Source organism: Pipistrellus kuhlii, unplaced genomic scaffold (assembly GCF_014108245.1).
Source record: "Pipistrellus kuhlii isolate mPipKuh1 unplaced genomic scaffold, mPipKuh1.p scaffold_m20_p_3, whole genome shotgun sequence".
Lineage (NCBI taxonomy): Eukaryota > Metazoa > Chordata > Mammalia > Chiroptera > Vespertilionidae > Pipistrellus > Pipistrellus kuhlii.
The window spans coordinates 65,472-82,045 of record NW_023425529.1 but is presented as its reverse complement, the minus strand read 5'-3'; the positions used below and the strand labels follow the sequence as shown (position 1 = coordinate 82,045).

The following is a 16,574-nucleotide window of genomic DNA, read 5'->3' as shown; positions in this document are numbered from 1 at the left end:
AGGGAACATCAGGGGCCTCAGGTGGGCGGCTGAGAGTTGAGTTGGGGACCCTGGGGAGAAGGAAGTATTTGAGTCCTGGCAGGGGCTGCACCTCCCTTAGCGGCAGACTTCTCTGCTGTTCGGCCCTGAGGAGGGAGGAAGGGGGTGGGGTCAATGAGAGGAGGACCAGTGCAAGGCAGAGGCAGGTAATTTTTTATTTTATTTTTTATTAAATTATTATTTTTATTAAATTATCTGTACATATCTTACCATCCCCCCCCCCAAGAGGCAGGTAATTCTTTTTTTTATTTTTTATTTTATTTAATTTTATTTTTTATTAAATTATTATCTGTGTACATATCTTACCATTTCCCCCCCCCCCCAAGAGGCAGGTAATTCTTTTTTTTATTTTTTATTTTATTTTATTTTATTTTTTATTAAATTATTATCTGTGTACATATCTTACCATCCCCCCACCCCCCCAAGAGGCAGGTAATTCTTAAAACCAAAACAAAACACCGCCTCTTGTGACTCACTTATTTATCAAGTAATCTTGAATCACCTAGTAAGTGCCCAGCACCGTGCTGTGTGCTGGAGAAGGCACAGTGAGCAGGCCACTCCGTCCCCAGCCTGGCGGGGGAGCACTCCCCTCCTCCAGGGGGACCATGTGCACAGAGGGCAGTGCTGTGGGTGGGCAGGGCATTGTGCAGACAGTACCAAGCAACCTCTGCCATCTCTCCAGACTGAACCGGCCTCTGACCCTCTCTGAGAAGCTTGTGTACGGACACCTGGATGACCCGGCCAATCAGGAGATCGAGCGGGGCAAGACGTACTTGCGGCTGCGGCCGGACCGTGTGGCCATGCAGGACGCCACGGCCCAGATGGCCATGCTGCAGTTCATCAGCAGTGGGCTGCCCAAGGTGGCCGTGCCCTCCACCATCCACTGCGACCACCTGATCGAGGCCCAGGTCGGGGGGGAGAAAGACCTTCGTCGCGCCAAGGTGAGCTGGGGTGGGGTAGGGGGATGGTGGGTGTGGCACGAGGTGAGAGGCAAAGCCCTCGAATTGGTCATGGCCTCCAGGTTCTGATGGGCTCTTCCTTTGGGTTAGTCATTTTAAATTTTTAAAAATATGTTTTTATTTATTTCAGAGATGAAGGGAAAGGGAGAGAGATAGAAACATCGGTGATGAGAGAGAATCATTGATCAACTGCCTCCTGCACGCCCCACACTGAGGATTGAGCTGTAGCTGGGCATGTGCCCTGACCGGGAGTCAACCTGTGACCTGGTTCCTAGGCCGATACTCAACCACTGAGCCACACTGGCCAGTCCTAGTCTTTTTTTTTTTATTGTTTTTGTACTTCTCTAATTCTTAAAATATCATTTATTCATTTTGAAGATGTTAGAAAACCTAAAAAACCAAAATCATCCTTAACACGTTAAGCGCCATGTCAGTCACCGGTGACCGACACTGTACTTTCTTTTCGGACCTCGTCAGCCTCCGGCCGCTAGCGTGCCACACATCGGTGACATGTTGGTGAAATTGGTTATCTCAGGCTAAATGAAAAGGAAAACAGGCTTGGCACTTAACGTGTTAACCTGACTGCATTTATGGTATTTTTTTCTGGTGCTTTCTCTGTTATGTTAGAAAAATGATGCTGGTGTCAGGTTCTGGTGGATGTTGACCGCTGCTCTGGAGAGGATAGTTTAAATTTCCCATTCTGCCAGCACCACGGTGCACCCACTCACGCTCTGTCTGGCCCCGAAGGTCCTCGCGGGGAGGAAGGCCGGTGGTTATCATGTAAACCTGAGGCAGCAAAGGCACCGGGCAATCAGTCCCACAGCCGCGTGGAGCGGGCCATGGTCAGGGCCAGACCCAGACGCGGCTCCCTCCTGAGTGCACTCTCTTTCTACGGGCCTCCTTCGGGGCTCTCCTGTTCTTTTTGTTTTTGTTTTTGTTTTCTTTTTTTCTTTTTTTTCTTCTTCTGTTTTGCTTACTGAGGCCCAGGGGCTGTGTGCCACCCTGAATTCCCACACCCTCCTTATGAACCAAACCTCTGCCCCTGCCCCGGCTCTGCTGGCGGTGCCTCTGTGTGTGCTTACACTTGGCAACAGCAGGTCTCCCAGACCTGGGCCTCCGCCCTCTCCACCCCCCGCAGTGGGAGTGGGCGCCCCTCGTGGGGGGCCGTTGGCAGGAGCTGAATGCTGGCAGGGCCTCGGCCAGCCAGGCGCAGAGCAGGGCATGCAATTGAAAGGGGTCCGGCTCAGGGTCAGCACAGCCCAGAGAGCCACTCAGACCCATGGGAAAGGCCCAGGGCAGCTTTCCCACTCAAGCCCTTTCTTCCCCGCTGGCCCCAGGCCGTGTCCTGGTTGCACAGTGGCTCTTTTTGTGCTCAGCTGGGAGAGCCCGGCCTGCCGGCAGTGGTTGCCATGTCAGCAGCAGTAGCGTTGCAGAGGCCCCTGTGGTGCCCGGAACTGGGACCTTATCACCCTCTGGTGACTGACTGCCCACAGCAGGGCCACCGCCCCCAGGGCCGGCCTTCCCCTTCCTTTGTGAACTCAGAATCTGCCTCTGGAGTGAGAGTCACAGGTCATAAGGCTTCAGAGCTCATCCCCCCATTTAGTTAACAAATGTTATTGAACATAATTCTATGCCAGACACTCCTAGGGGATAGGGGCTAGGCCCTGCCATGTAGACCTCAGTCTGGTAGGGAGACAGCTGAACAGTCACACAAATAAACAGGAAATTGCCAGTTTGTATGTGTTGGAGGGGAAGCGCAGGACTCTGAGAGCAAGACTGTCGGGTTTGTGGTTTGCAGTTAATCTTTGAGGATTAACACGTAAATTGGAACCTGCCGGAGCAGATAAGTTGAAGTTAACTGGGGGGAGAACATTCTAGAGAGAACAGTGTGTATAAAGGCCCCAAGGCGGGAAGCAGCTCGGTGTGTTTATGGAATGGAAGGGAGCTCTGTGTGTGAGAGAGGGGGGTGAGGTGTTGGGGGCAGGTGTGGTCAGGGCCTTGGAGACATGGGCTCCCTCCCAGGAGCCATTGAGCTTGAGGAGGAGGGGCATCTGGTCAGATTTACGTGGTGGGGCGAGAGGCAACGTGATCCGTCCAGGGTCCCAGAGGCAGCCTGAAGGGTCTGGGCCAAGTTCAGGCCCCGCCCTGATGCACCAGTCGGGGCACCGCACTGCCTCTTCCCCACTGGCACATGCACCCAGACACGGCCTGCCTCCCGCCCTTGGTGCCAGTTTATGAGTGACTAGTTTGTAAGTGAAAAAGCCAGTGCATTAATAATTAATCGGAAAGAGACTGCTCTGGGAGAACCAAATGGGCCCTCAGAAGGGGGCGTGGTTGGCCTGGCGTTAGTGAAGGGGTTAAGTGGTATTGAGGGCTTAGGGGAGCTGACGTGGGTCCCTCCTCTGCCTGGGAGCGTGGCTCTCCTGCCCAGAGGCTGGCAGGTCTCGTTTCCTAGTTCTGCCTTTAGGACTGTGAGTCCGAGGTAGTCATGCCCCTTGTTACTGGGGTTTCACTGTCCAGGGCATGCCATGTTTTCCACCCGGGCCCGCACCCATGTGCGGGAAGCCTGCCTGCCCCTGAGGAGGCTGCCTTCTAATCCAGACAGATGGGTTTGGCCTGCCCCGTCATTTTGTGGAAACCTACCTTTCAGGACATGGTCCACTTGGCAGTCTTTCGTTTGGGGCCCATCAAATGTATTGCCAAGTATTGGGCTCCCGGGCTGTGCCAGGTGCTGTCCAGGGTTCTGAGGTGGGGAAGGTGCCATTATTTCACATCAGAATGTGGTTCTCGAGCTCGGGGTGACAGGCCTGGTTTCAAACCCCGGCTCCTCTGGGACCTCCAGCAAGTGGTTTGCCCTCCGAGCCTGTTTCTGCACCGGTAAGCGGCTGGAGGACACCTCCCTCCCTCGGGGCTGGTGAGGATGTTCAGCGCGCTGCCCTCTCTGGGTGGCGCAGTCAGTGTCAGCGGGTCACAGATAGGCGGCCAGGCTCTGGTGGAGAAGGGCACCACGTTCCGCACTGGCGGCCCTCCTGCCGGCCCTGGCGGAGGCCTGGGTGCCTGGGCCCTGGAGGTGATGCAGCCCCGTTCCTTCTACAAATAAGGAAACTGAGACCCAAGGCAGGGGAGGAACTGGTTCTGGACCCGCTCCCTGCCCAGGAATCATAAAACTGCCTCTGTCTCTGCTCACTTGCCTCCCTCCCAGGCTGCCAGCTGAACCGTGGGCCACCGTCCAAGCCTCTGGGCTATTTGTGGAAGGCGCTGGGAGAGCCTAGCTCCACATTGCCAGCGTGTCAGGGCCCTGGCAGGCCGGGGGAGGTCAGGTGGGAGGAGGGCAGGAGCAAGGGTTATCCCAGGCACAGACTGTGTTACTAATGCTCCGGGTATTGATTTGTCTCAACAGGACATAAACGAGGAAGTGTATAAATTCCTGGCATCTGCAGGTGCCAAGTATGGCGTGGGCTTCTGGCGGCCTGGCTCTGGAATCATTCACCAGGTAACACAGGGCGTGGCCAGCCTGTGTGGGGTGGTGGGCTGCCCTGCGGGAGCCAGAGAGCCTCCGCCTGCAGGCGCAGGGGCTCAGGGCTCGGGAGGGAGAGAGGAGGGGAGATGGAGGACGACATCTCAGTCAGCCCTTGGGCTTCTCCTCTTTCATTTTTACATTAATTTTCATTGTGTCAAGTTACACTTTCTCGCCCTGACCGGTTTGGCTCAGTGGCTAGAGCATTGGCCTGAGGACTGAGGGGTCAAGGGTTTGATTCCGGGTTTGATTTGGTTGCGGGCACATCCCCAGTGGGGGGGGCGTGCAGGAGGCAACTGATCGATGTTCCTCGCTCATAGATGTTTCTAACTCTCTGTCCCTCTTCTTCTCTGTAAAAAATCAATTTAAAAAAAATTTTTTTAAGTTATACTTCCTCACTTTCCATGTAAGAAATTAAAATAGCCCCTCTGACGGCCTCGGTCACCAGCCCTTTAAGTTTGGCGTGTTTCCTGCTGCCCTTCTAAGCATTAGTGTTGCATTACTGTTTGCCGTGCGCTCGCACACAGGAGTGCTCCTGTGCTCGCTCAGCTCACGCTAGCTGAGCACATGCCAGGGCCAGCATAGGCTTAGCGCTTTCATAGTCACTCCCTCAGTGCTCACCACACCCTCTGAGGAGGGGGATTTATCAGCCACAAACAGAGGCACGAGAAGTTAACCTACTTGCCCATATGTGTGTTGGGAGAATAATTCCATCTGACCCAATTATGGAGCTGGATGTGCATCCAGGGGTCTGGCCCAGGTGCCAGTGCTCCCTGCTGCTCTGCAGCCTCCTGCCACCCGGGGCGCCTCCCCCTCTCGCACCAGCACTCCTCGGAGTCTCCTTGGCGCCTGTGGTATTCGGGAGGATGAAGGGACTTGGGCATGGGGCCGTGTCGGCCAGCAGTTCTCCCAGGGTCTCTACAACGAGGAATTGTCTCTCGGTTGGCAGTTGTGTCTGTAAGTGCCCGTGTTTGTGTTTGGGGAGACAGGTGCTTAGCTTCTCGGCACGTGCCGCTGTTCTGGTTTGTGGCTGGGCACTGACGGTGTAGCTGCCATCCGTGGGAAGCCTGCCTCTGCACCGCTCCAAGGTGACCCTGCTCCCCACCTCCCTCCATCCGGGCCTCACTTCCCCGCCACCTTCAAGACCAGCTGAGTCAGGCTGTAATCCGACCCTGCGGGTCCCAGCACTGCCCACTCTGAAACCAAAGCCACGGATCGCTGCTCTGCCCTTTCAAACCATCGCCCTTGCCAGGAAGGGGCTGCCAGCAATACAGGTCACATCAGTCTGTGGGCCGGAAAGCCTCTCTCAGCGGCAGGCCAGGGAGTCAGGCGGACCAGCCTGGCCTTTGTTGCTAAGGACACCCTAATCCAGGTGTCCCCCGTTCTGCCTCAGCACAAATGCCCAGGCCTTTTGGAAGCTCCGGGGCCAAAGTTTGGGGAAGGCAGCTCACACCTGCCACTGACCGCCAGCTAAGCACAGAGCCAGGGAATTCTTCACTTTTCTCTCCCCTCTGATGTCATTTACCAGCAGTTTTAATCCACCATGTCCAAGTCAAACCCTACTCCTTTCCCCCTGGAATGCCTTGGCAGATTCTTCTCTCATCTCCCCTGCCAGACCCCCCCCTCCCAGTGCCCAGCATTGGCGCCCCTTGTGGGGCCCTTTCACAGTGACACCAGTGTGTGCCAACCACCGACTCTGTGCTCTGGGGGAAGGACTGTGGCTTATTTCTTCCTCTGGGCCCGCAGCCAGGTCAGCACAGAATCGGTCCTCAGTGTGTGTGTCGTATGGACAGATGGTTGAATTTCCAGCTTTATGTTCTGGATATTAGTTCAGCCTCAAATACACTTCTCCACCGTCATCCCTACCCCATTCACCCACCATGCCTAGCTGACCACCAAGGTCACCGTAATAACCAGCTTCACTGTGACACTGTGTAGTCCGTGGTCTGCACAGCCGCTCCCTTCTGGGCGTGGACCACACTGTGGTCTGCATCCTGTGGGCACCGAGTTCCGTGTGCTGGTCTTCGTGGACCAGTCTTTGTACAGGACTGAGGACTGAGGGCCAGAGAAAGGGAACAGCTAACAGTGCTTGGCAGCAGTGGTTTTTTGTTAGAGATTTCCTCTGTTTGCCTGTCCTCCCAGCCTGCTGCCAGCCTTGGGCAGGGGCCAGATTTCTAACTGTGCTCCTCAGAGGAGGCCCTCGTACCTGGCCGCGTCCCCAGGCAGGTGCCGGGCCAGAGCGGAGGCCCTGGGGTTCTGTGATGCTGCAGGGAGCCTGCACCACTCGGTCGGTCTGACAGTTCATAGCCTTTCACGTCTCTCATCTCATTGGGCCTTCCCAGCACCCATACGTGCGTCATGGGACTAATTCCATCTGACAGATGAGCAACAGAAACTCAGATAAAGGATCTTGCTGCAAATAGTAAATTAAAAAATGATGCATGTCCCAGGCACTATTACAGTTTAATGTACATAAGCTCAGCCATCACAGTGATGCGTGAGGTAAGCACTGTTGTTTGCCTGTTTTTAAAAAAATAATAATTTCAGAGAGGAAGGGAGATGGAGAGAGAGAGAAACATCAATGATGACTGGCTGCCTCCTGCACGCCACGCCCCCTACTGGAGACCAAGCCCGTAACCCGGGTATGTGCCCTTGACTGGAATCGAACCCGGGACCCTTCAGTCCGCAGGCTGATGCTCTATCCACTGAGCCAATTAGCTAGAGCTGCCTGTTTTTATAGATGAGGAAACTGAGGTGCAGGGAAGCACTTATAAACCCAAGTCACACAGCCAGGAGCAATTCATGAGCCCAGCCACCTATCTCCCACGTGTCTGGCTCTTGTGGGACCCATTGGAGGGACCCTACCAGGAGGAGTTTTACAGACCCTTTTGGGGCCCTCCCTCCATTCTCTGCTGGAGGCTTGTTAAAAAGTATATTTTTTAAATTGATTTCAGAGAGGAAGGGGGGGATAAAACATAAGTGATGAGAGAATCATTGATCGGTTGCCTCCTTCGCACCCCCTACTAGGGATTGAGCCTGCAACCCGGGCATGTGTCCTGACCAGGAATCTTTGACCTCCTGGCCCATAGGTCGACGCTCAACTAACTACTGAGCCACACTAGCAGGGCTGAAGGCTTTTAAAACTTAAGATCTTGGGTTCTTGAGATCTTTTTCAGATCATTCTGGAAAACTATGCATATCCTGGGGCTCTTCTGATTGGCACTGACTCCCATACCCCCAACGGCGGCGGCCTGGGGGCCATCTGCATTGGAGTCGGGGGTGCTGACGCGGTGGACGTCATGGCGGGCATTCCCTGGGAGCTGAAGTGCCCCAAGGTGAGGAGCAGGGACGGGCTGCTCGGGTGCCTCGGAGGGGTGGCCGGGAGGATGAGTGGATGTGTGGAACCCACAAAGGATGAGTGAGGGAAGGAGGCAGGGAGCAGTCAGCTGGAGCGGGAAACCCAGCAGGCGGGCTCCTGGTTCGCATGGCGCTCAGACCTGTAATCGCTGTCTTGCCCATCCATTCAGGTGATTGGCGTGAAGCTGACGGGCTCTCTCTCCGGTTGGAGCTCACCCAAAGATGTGATCCTAAAGGTGGCCGGAATCCTCACCGTGAAAGGGGGCACGGGCGCTATTGTGGAGTACCATGGCCCGGGCGTAGAGTCCATCTCCTGCACCGGTGAGGACGCCCCGGAGGTGCCCTCGGCCTCGTTGGGCCAAGTGGGACCTGGAGTTGAGCCGCAGGAGCAGTGAAGGGCGTTCCACTGAGAAGCTGTCCAGTCAGTTGGGGACTTGGGATGACACTTACAGGCAGGGGGAGGGGAGGAGGTGGAGGTCCCTCTGGGAGGGCAGGGCACTGCCCTGTGGCCACACAGAATTGGACTAAGCCAGCTTCTGCTGCACGGCTCTGGCCATGGCACGGGGTACCTCAGTGCTGCAGAGGTGATCCAGAGAGGAACTGGGGAGCCAGGGCTCATTGCTCTCACCCCTTCCCCATCTTCTCTGGCTGGGGGTGGAGCCGCACTCACCTCCCTGGGATCGGCAGGAGCCGGGCCTTTCCCACTCTCACTCCTGAGGACCTGGCCTCGTGCCCGGGCCTTCAGGAATCCAGGGAGAGATGGACCAGGCGCCCCGGGCTGCCTGTCTCAGGGCCACCGAGCTCCTGCTCAGCTGGCCCTGCACCCTTCCCATGTTGGGGACGGGGCACTCTTACAGGTTGTCCTTCTGACTATTGGCGCCTCAGTTAGGAAGTCAGTAACAACCCCAGACCTATGTCCTAGTGACCTTATGAGGCCAGTATTTTGACAACAGTCAGGATATCTGTAAGCCTTGCCAGTTATTCATTGATCGATTGATTTCAGGGAGGAAGGGAGAGGCAGGGGGAAAAGAAACATCAGTGATGAGAGAGAATCATTGGTTGGCTGCCTCTTGCACACCCATCTCACTAGGAATCGAACCATGACCTCCTGGTTCATAGGTCGACACTTAACCACTGAGCCACACTGGCCAGGCAGCTTTACCAGTTCTGAGTGGGACTCCGTGGTCCAACCAGTGGACATTGTTCCAGTCTTACTGCTGGAAAGCCTGGGAGCCAGCAACATTTCCACGTAGCACCATGGTGTGGCTAATGGACGGCGGGAGGACCTGGACCTCAATGTCACACTGGCCTTTGCTTTATGGCATGACCTGGGACCTTTCTGCCAGGTCACCCTTCAGCACACTGGCTGCTGCTCTGCTGAGCAGGACAGCCATCCAGAGCTAGAACTCGGCCTGTAAGGGCTGAATCGTGTGTCCTCTTCACTCTACCCAGCTGCTTCTCTGAGCCCAACTGGACTCCAGCCCCACGGCCTCTCTTCATTGGCCTGTTTTAACCCGGCCTCTAGGCCGTGTGAGCGAGGGGGCTGTGCCGGTGAGATGGGGAGCGCTCAGCGGCCCCGGCTCTTTCTCCTCAGGCATGGCGACAATCTGCAACATGGGCGCAGAGATCGGGGCCACGACTTCGGTGTTCCCTTACAACCACAGGATGAGGACTTACCTGACCAAGACCGGCCGCAAAGGTGAGCGCTGGGCAGGAGGCGGGCGAAGAGCCATCAGCACGCCTTTCCCTGAGGACAGGGCTCCTGGGCCGGCGTCTCCAGCTGGCTTCGGGCCTGAAGAGCCCCTAAACGTGCCTGCAGCTGTGTGTGTGCTCTTGGGATTGGGTGTCTAGCTCTCACCAGCTTCTCCAAGGGCCTCAGGGTTGGACTTTCGTTTCACCTGAGAGGGTGCACTGTTGAATCTTCTTGGCCTGGTCCCTGGCGCCCCCTGCAGGAAGGTCTGGGAACGGCAGAGATCTGCTTGTGTTTGTAATTCCCGTCTTACCAAGAGGAGGAGGAAAAGCATTTAACAAGAACCCCTCTCCCAGCCTCCCTCACAGCTCCCCTGAGGTTCTAGCTTGGCGTCACTAGCCTGGGAAGGGCAGTGAGTGAGGGTGATGGGTGGAGCCAGAGGCCAGGGCTGAGGGGAGAGCGAGTCTGTGCTCCTACTCTCTGAGCACACGGAGTCACTCCTGCAGGCCCTCCCTCCCATCCCCAGCAGCTTCTTCAGAACGCAGCGCTTCTCTCTTCAGGCGGCCTTCCCTTCTCTGTGCGCCCGGGTCCCTGTCTGTCAGCGTCTTGTCACTCTGCTCTCTGACACTAGCCTATGCTGTGCTGCTCGATTTGTTTCTTTGTTTGCCATCAGTGCCCAGGGCCGTGTTTGGCAGGTGCTGGGATTGTGGCTTGGATGGTTGGGTGCGTGCGTGAGTGGTGCGTGCGTGAGTGGGTGGGAGGGTGGGTGGATGGATGGATGGATGAAGTCTCAAGGACCCACGACCAGTTTCTGTTTCACATACTTCAGCCTCCCTCCCTCATTGATTTCAGAGATTGCCAGCCTAGCTGAGGAGTACAAGGGCCTCCTGGTACCTGATCCTGGCTGCCATTATGACCAAGTGATTGAAATTAACCTGAACGAGGTGAGGAAGGGAACTGGCTCCAAGGAGTTCCCGCGGGTGGGTTCAGGCTCCCCTTGGTGTGCCCTGGGGAGGTCAGGGCTCCCGGGCCTCTGGTTCCCCAGTACCCCTGCCCGCTGCTGCTGAGCCAGGCGCCAGTGCGGTGGGAGGGGCTGTGGGAGGGCTGGACGCCAAGAGGGGCACAGAGGGGGCTTCGGCTGATGCGGAAGCTGGTTCAGTTGGCCACAGTTTAGCTTCAGCGGAAGTCAGGATTGTGTCCGGGAGCTTGCTTTGTTGTCTGAGCTCAGGCCTGAGAGTCCCAGGCATAAGCAGCTTGGGGCCCTGAGAAAAGCAGATCAGGCTAGAGGACAGGCAGGCTGTGGGAGCAGGATGGCCTCCCAGGGAGGAACTTGGTGAGCAGGGCCCAGACAGCCTCTGAGGAAGAGAGGCTGTCCACCCTCCAAGATCTGTTCTCCCCTCCCTTTCTGCTTCTCACGCCTTTTTTCTTCAGCTGAAGCCACTCATCAATGGGCCCTTCACCCCTGACCTGGCCCACTCGGTGGCCGAGGTGGGCGCTGTGGCCGAGAAGGAAGGCTGGCCGGTGGACATCAAAGTGGGTGAGCAGCTGCCCTCTGCCGGGACCGCCTCGGGCCAGGGGGCTGCGGGGCTGGGGACAGGTGCCTGTACTCACCATGGTGCTTCCTTAACGTACCCGGCGCGCTCTGAAATGGTTTGCGTTTTCTCTGTGGCTTTTTAAAGAAATTTTTCTTGGTGTAAAAGAAATAAGCTCATTGTAAAACGTTGCTAATCTCAGCCCCCAACTAAAACCAGCTCTAGGAGCTCTTTGAGATGTTTGCTGTTTCTGTGCACATGCACATATTCATGTGTGTGTCCTTCTGTACGAACACGTCACCATATCACCCAGGATGCCTGGTTTCACTGCATATGCACGCGCACACTGGCATGTCGCCATCACTAGCGCCTGCCGTTGTCACAGTGAGTGTGGCCGTGAAGAGCTTGGCCCCGGAGCCAGGCAGCCCGTGTTTGGATCTGGCTCTGCCCCTTCATAGTTGGGTGATCACGGCAAGTTGCCTCACTCCCCACGTCCTGGTTCTCTGTCTGGACAATGGGGTCGTCATACTTACGCGGTGACGGTCTTGGGAGGAATGACAATATATGAAAAGAGCTCTCCGCAGTGTGCCATAAAGTGCTGTATAATGTGGTCTCTCTTACTAGTGAAGCAAATAAAATATTTGGTGGTTTAATAATTAGAAAAAAATAGCTGAATTGATGAGAGAGACTAGACTGTCTTGATACCTATAGATAGTATGTCATCCTGACTTTTGTAATAACTGTGATAATAGACTTTTTAAAAAGAACTCTCCCCCCTCCCCCCACCCATCAAACCAATTTTTAACACCCAGAGAATTCCGGAAAGTCCAAACGAAGAGAGTGAGCATCTCCTGTGGCCCTCCCCCAGCAGTGGCCTGTTTCAGTGGCGCCCCCTGGTGTGCACACACCCTCAGAGCACACTATCCTAAGAGCAGTGGCGTGCTCAGTGTCACGCTGTCCTCCCTTATGGCTGGGTCAGAGTAGCTCATTCTTTCAGGAGAGCTGGGCTGCTTCCAGTTCGTCTCTGTTCCGAACAACCCTGGCCCAGCACAGTTGGTGGCCACTTGACCAGGTCTGATCACTGTCTCCTCCTGACTCCTACCTCCCCCCCCGCCCAATGTGCCAGGTCTGATCGGCAGCTGCACCAATTCCAGCTATGAGGACATGGGACGCTCAGCAGCTGTGGCCAAGCAGGCGCTGGATCACGGACTCAAGTGCAAGTCCCAGTTCACCATCACACCGGGCTCTGAGCAGATCCGCGCCACCATTGAGCGAGACGGCTATGTGAGTGCCCACGTGCCCTGCCCCTGGCTCCCCGCTGCAATGTGGCTTCAGGATAGGACAAGGAGTGTTGTCGGCTAGAGCTGCTCAGGGCCCTGCCGCTGCCCCTGGGTTCCAGGCAGCTCTGGAGCCACCTGAGCCACCTTCCCCTGCCCCTGGTGACGCCTGTCCGCCTTTCTCCCGCAGGCACAGATCCTGAGGGATGTGGGCGGCGTTGTCCTGGCCAATGCCTGTGGCCCCTGCATTGGCCAGTGGGACAGGTGAGAGGCATGTCTTTGGTTGGATAGTCCCTGTGTCGGGTTTGGAGCCCCAGATGTTGAGGGGAGATGTTATTGGGAAGGAGACGAGGCTCTGGCTTCGGGCAAGACTGGAACGTTGGGCCGGAAGTAAAGAGGAAGAGCCTGCAGTGGGACTGAGTGGCCACCTGACTGAAGCCGAGGCTGTGGGAAGAAGCCAAGGAGGCCTCACCGTAACGGGCACAGCAGGGCTCCCACAGAGCCATCTGAGGGGGCAGTGGCCCAGGTCAGCAGTCAGGCCTGTCTTTTCTCTGGCCTCCGGTGAACCTCAGTGACCCCCACGGTTCCCTGTGGCTCTGTCTGCGGGAGGCCCACAGTGGACAGGGTCCTCCTGTACTCCTTCTCCAGGGGTAGGCAGAATGGCCAGGTGACGAGGCCAGACATCCCTAACCCTGTCCTCTGACCGGCAGGAAGGACATCAAGAAGGGGGACAAGAACACAATCGTCACCTCCTACAACAGGAACTTCACCGGGCGCAATGACGCGAACCCTGAGACCCATGCCTTCGTCACCTCCCCAGAGGTGAGATGACCTAGCCAGTCAGGGGAGGAAGAGGGCGTGGGGGATGGGGCAAGGGCATCTGACCCACGGATCTGTCTGGGAGGGTTGGCAGTGAAGGGCAAGGGGTTATGGGAGCAGAAACCAAGGTCACAGGCCTTGCCAGCACCAAGCGCCGTGCTCCCATGGTGCCGCTGCTTGGCCCCCTCACGTCCCGGGAGTCGGGTGCTTGTTGAGTACAGCTGTGAGCACGAGCGGGAGCTTCGGAATTAGCACCGGGACAGATGCCCACCCAGCCGTCCTGGCTTGGCCAGGCCTCTGCTCTGTGCCCCGGATCCTGTCAGGATTTCATGAGCAACACGGAGAGCACGAGCACCGTCAGCGGACAAGGCCTCCTCGTGAGGATGGACATGGAGTGAGCCCTGTGCTCCAGGCACTCGGTGGGGGTTCAGCACACAGCCAGTCCTCTCTATCTGTTTATCTAACTTATTTCAGAGAGGAAGGGAGAGAGAGAAACAACAGTGATGAGAGAAAATCATTGATGGGCTGCCTCCTGTAAGTCCCACACTGGAGACCAAGCATGCAAAGTAGGCATGTGCCCTGACTGGGAATTGAACTCATGACCTCCTGGTTCATAGGTCAACGCTCAACCACTGAGCCATGCTGGCCAGGCCAGCCAGTCCTTGATTTGATTTTTTTAGATAAGTACTTGAGAAATACTTTGTTGGGGGTTTTTTTTGGTTTTGTTTTTTTTTTGTTTTGTTTTTTTACTAAAAATGAGTGCCAAGATGGCCTTCCATGTTTCCAGTGTGCTGCGTACTTAGGGACATTTTTTATATATAAACAACCCTGGCCCAGCACATATATACATGAAATTCAATGGATGGGAGCTGGGGGATCCCGCAGCCCAGCTGCACCCTCTCAGGCTGGGAGCAGCACACACCCTTAGCGATGCTGTGGAGGTGGGAGAGCTCCCCCCAGCCGCTGCGCTCTCCAACCTTGAGCCCGGCTTCTGGTGCGGCACTCCCCCTGGTGGTCAGTGCGCGTCATAGGACCAGTTGGTCCACCGTTTGGTTGATTTGCATATTAGCCTTTTATTATATAGGATTTAAAAAAATATTTTTTTGTTGATTCCAGGGAGAAGGGGAGAGGGAGAGATAAAAACATTGATGAGAGAGAGTCAATGATTGGCTGCCTCTTCCATGTCCCATACGGGGGATGGAGCCCATAATCTGGGCATGTGCCCTTCATTGAAATTGAACCCAGGACCCTTCAGTGCACAGGCTAACACTATCCACTGGGCCAAACTGGCCAGGGCTCTGCTTAGGGACATTTTTATCACAGCAGGGCCTCTTCCTGCCCAGGTGGCACACCTGGGAGAAGAGAGTGTACCCAGCAGTGCTGGCCCTGCCCTGAGGACACTGAGGTCCAGACCCCAGTGGGGAGTAGTCGAGGCCAGACTGCCCTGGGTTCAAATCCTCTGCAGACCCGACGGCTGGTGGTCCCAGAGCTATTCCTGCAGCTCCAGCCCTGCAGAGACGTGGAATTTCCTGGGCTGGGCTCCGTTTTGATCTAGGCTTTGGCTGGAGGTGGGGGACCGGAGTGGCGTTCAGTGCTAACCAAGCTGGCCGCCTCTTTCAGATTGTCACAGCCCTGGCCATTGCTGGCACCCTCAAGTTCAACCCAGAGACTGACTTCCTGACAGGCAAGGATGGCAAGAAGTTCAAGCTGGAGCCCCCGAACGCGGATGAGCTTCCAAAGACGGTGAGCGGGCACTGCCCTGTGCTCAGTCCCGCAGGCCCGGCCACTCCACTGCCTTCCCAGCATCTGGCCCTGGGCAGGCACGGCGGGACCGTTAGTGACCGTGAAGCCGCTGTGTTCACTGGAGGGAAGGGCTTTAGGCACAGGGACTGAGGACTCCATGCCCATGTCCCTGTCCCTCCACAGAATTTCGACCCTGGGCAGGACACCTACCAGCACCCTCCCAAGGATGGCAGCGGGCAGCGCGTGGACGTGAGCCCCACCAGCCAGCGTCTGCAGCTCCTGGATCCTTTTGACAAATGGGATGGCAAAGACCTGGAGGACCTTCAGATCCTTATCAAGGTCAGCAGCGTGGGGACGAGAGCAGCCCCAGCCTGCCTGGCACCTTCCCTGCCCGGCAGGACAGCCTGAAACCACGTGCTCCCCTGGGCCGGGGGGAGGGCAAGGCTAAGGTGGGGGCGGGAAGGGGTGTGGCTGCAGAGGAGCAAGGGCATCTGCAGCCCAGTGTCCCTTCGCTGCCCCGGGCCGGGCAGAGCTGGATCTGGCAGCCGCTGTCCGGGCTCAGCCATCTGGGTGCTGCCAGTGAGGGCCACCCCCAGTGGGTACGGGCAGTGGATGCCCCACAGGGAGGGCAAGAAAGGCATGTGTGACCCAGCACGCAGGTCTCCACCCCTCAGTGGAGCCATTGATTGCTCTGCTCCCAAAGCTGGGCATTCGCGGTGTGGCCTGTGCCCGGGAGCTGAGCGAACACAAGCCTCTGGGTGCAGGCCGAGGCCTCGCCCAGGGCGGACAGGAACTGATGCTGTTCACTCAGGAGCCTCCACGCAGCGACACAGGCAGCAGTGAGCCTGGGCTGCTCTATGGGGGCTGGGCCTGAAGGGCGAGCGAGCAGACCTGCCTGGCTGCCCCGACTAGCCTCTGCCCCCTTTGCGTGTCCATTCCAGATCTCACTCCCAAGCTCTGAGAGGGGCCTGGCCTGAGCCCTTTTGCCCACCGGTGACCATGCCAGGGCTGCAGGCCACACATCCTGCACCTGTTCAGTCTCTGGGCCTGCTGCCTGCCTCCAGAGGGCTTCTGCCAACGGCCATGCACCAATCTGTCCTCTCTGCCCACCCTCCCAAGGTCAAAGGAAAGTGTACCACTGACCACATCTCGGCTGCCGGCCCCTGGCTCAAGTTCCGTGGGCACCTGGACAACATCTCCAACAACTTGCTCATTGGTGCCATCAACATTGAAAACGGCAAGGCCAACTCTGTGCGCAATGCCGTCACCCAGGAGTTTGGCCCTGTCCCCGACACTGCCCGCTACTATAAGGTGGGTCCGTCGGTGGGAACGGGAGTGGGGTCCCCTGGCACCTCCTGGTGGCCGGGTGGGCAGAGTGGGTGGTGCGGGGAGGGGTGCTCTCCATCTAGGAGCCCACACCAGGAGCTCTGTGTGGGCTAACGATCGATGTCCAGTGCCATGGAGGCAGGTCCACGTATGTCACCTGCACGGACCACCACTGCTCCAGGCTCTGCTCCACACCGCGGCCTCCGCCCAGCCTGCCTGTGCCGGGCACCGTGTGGGCCGCACCTCCCCTTGCCCACTATGTTCACTCTGACTTCCTGTCCTTGGGGAGCAGGCGAGGAGGGGCCTCTCCCTCCC

General features: G+C 57.0%; 1 protein-coding gene across 1 annotated transcript in view; it reads left to right on the top strand.

Annotated features, from left to right (window-relative positions):
* ACO2 (aconitase 2) overlaps nt 1-16,574 on the top strand; it is a 33,759-nt gene that overhangs the window by 15,380 nt on the left and 1,805 nt on the right. Inside the window, exons 3-15 of the mRNA XM_036456483.2 lie at nt 722-980; nt 4,399-4,491; nt 7,692-7,850; nt 8,043-8,193; nt 9,467-9,571; nt 10,415-10,506; nt 10,994-11,099; nt 12,221-12,378; nt 12,562-12,635; nt 13,082-13,193; nt 14,811-14,933; nt 15,117-15,272; nt 16,053-16,244. Coding sequence (XP_036312376.1) covers nt 722-980; nt 4,399-4,491; nt 7,692-7,850; nt 8,043-8,193; nt 9,467-9,571; nt 10,415-10,506; nt 10,994-11,099; nt 12,221-12,378; nt 12,562-12,635; nt 13,082-13,193; nt 14,811-14,933; nt 15,117-15,272; nt 16,053-16,244 — 1,780 coding nt within the window. The remainder of the gene's footprint in view (nt 1-721; nt 981-4,398; nt 4,492-7,691; nt 7,851-8,042; nt 8,194-9,466; nt 9,572-10,414; nt 10,507-10,993; nt 11,100-12,220; nt 12,379-12,561; nt 12,636-13,081; nt 13,194-14,810; nt 14,934-15,116; nt 15,273-16,052; nt 16,245-16,574) is intronic.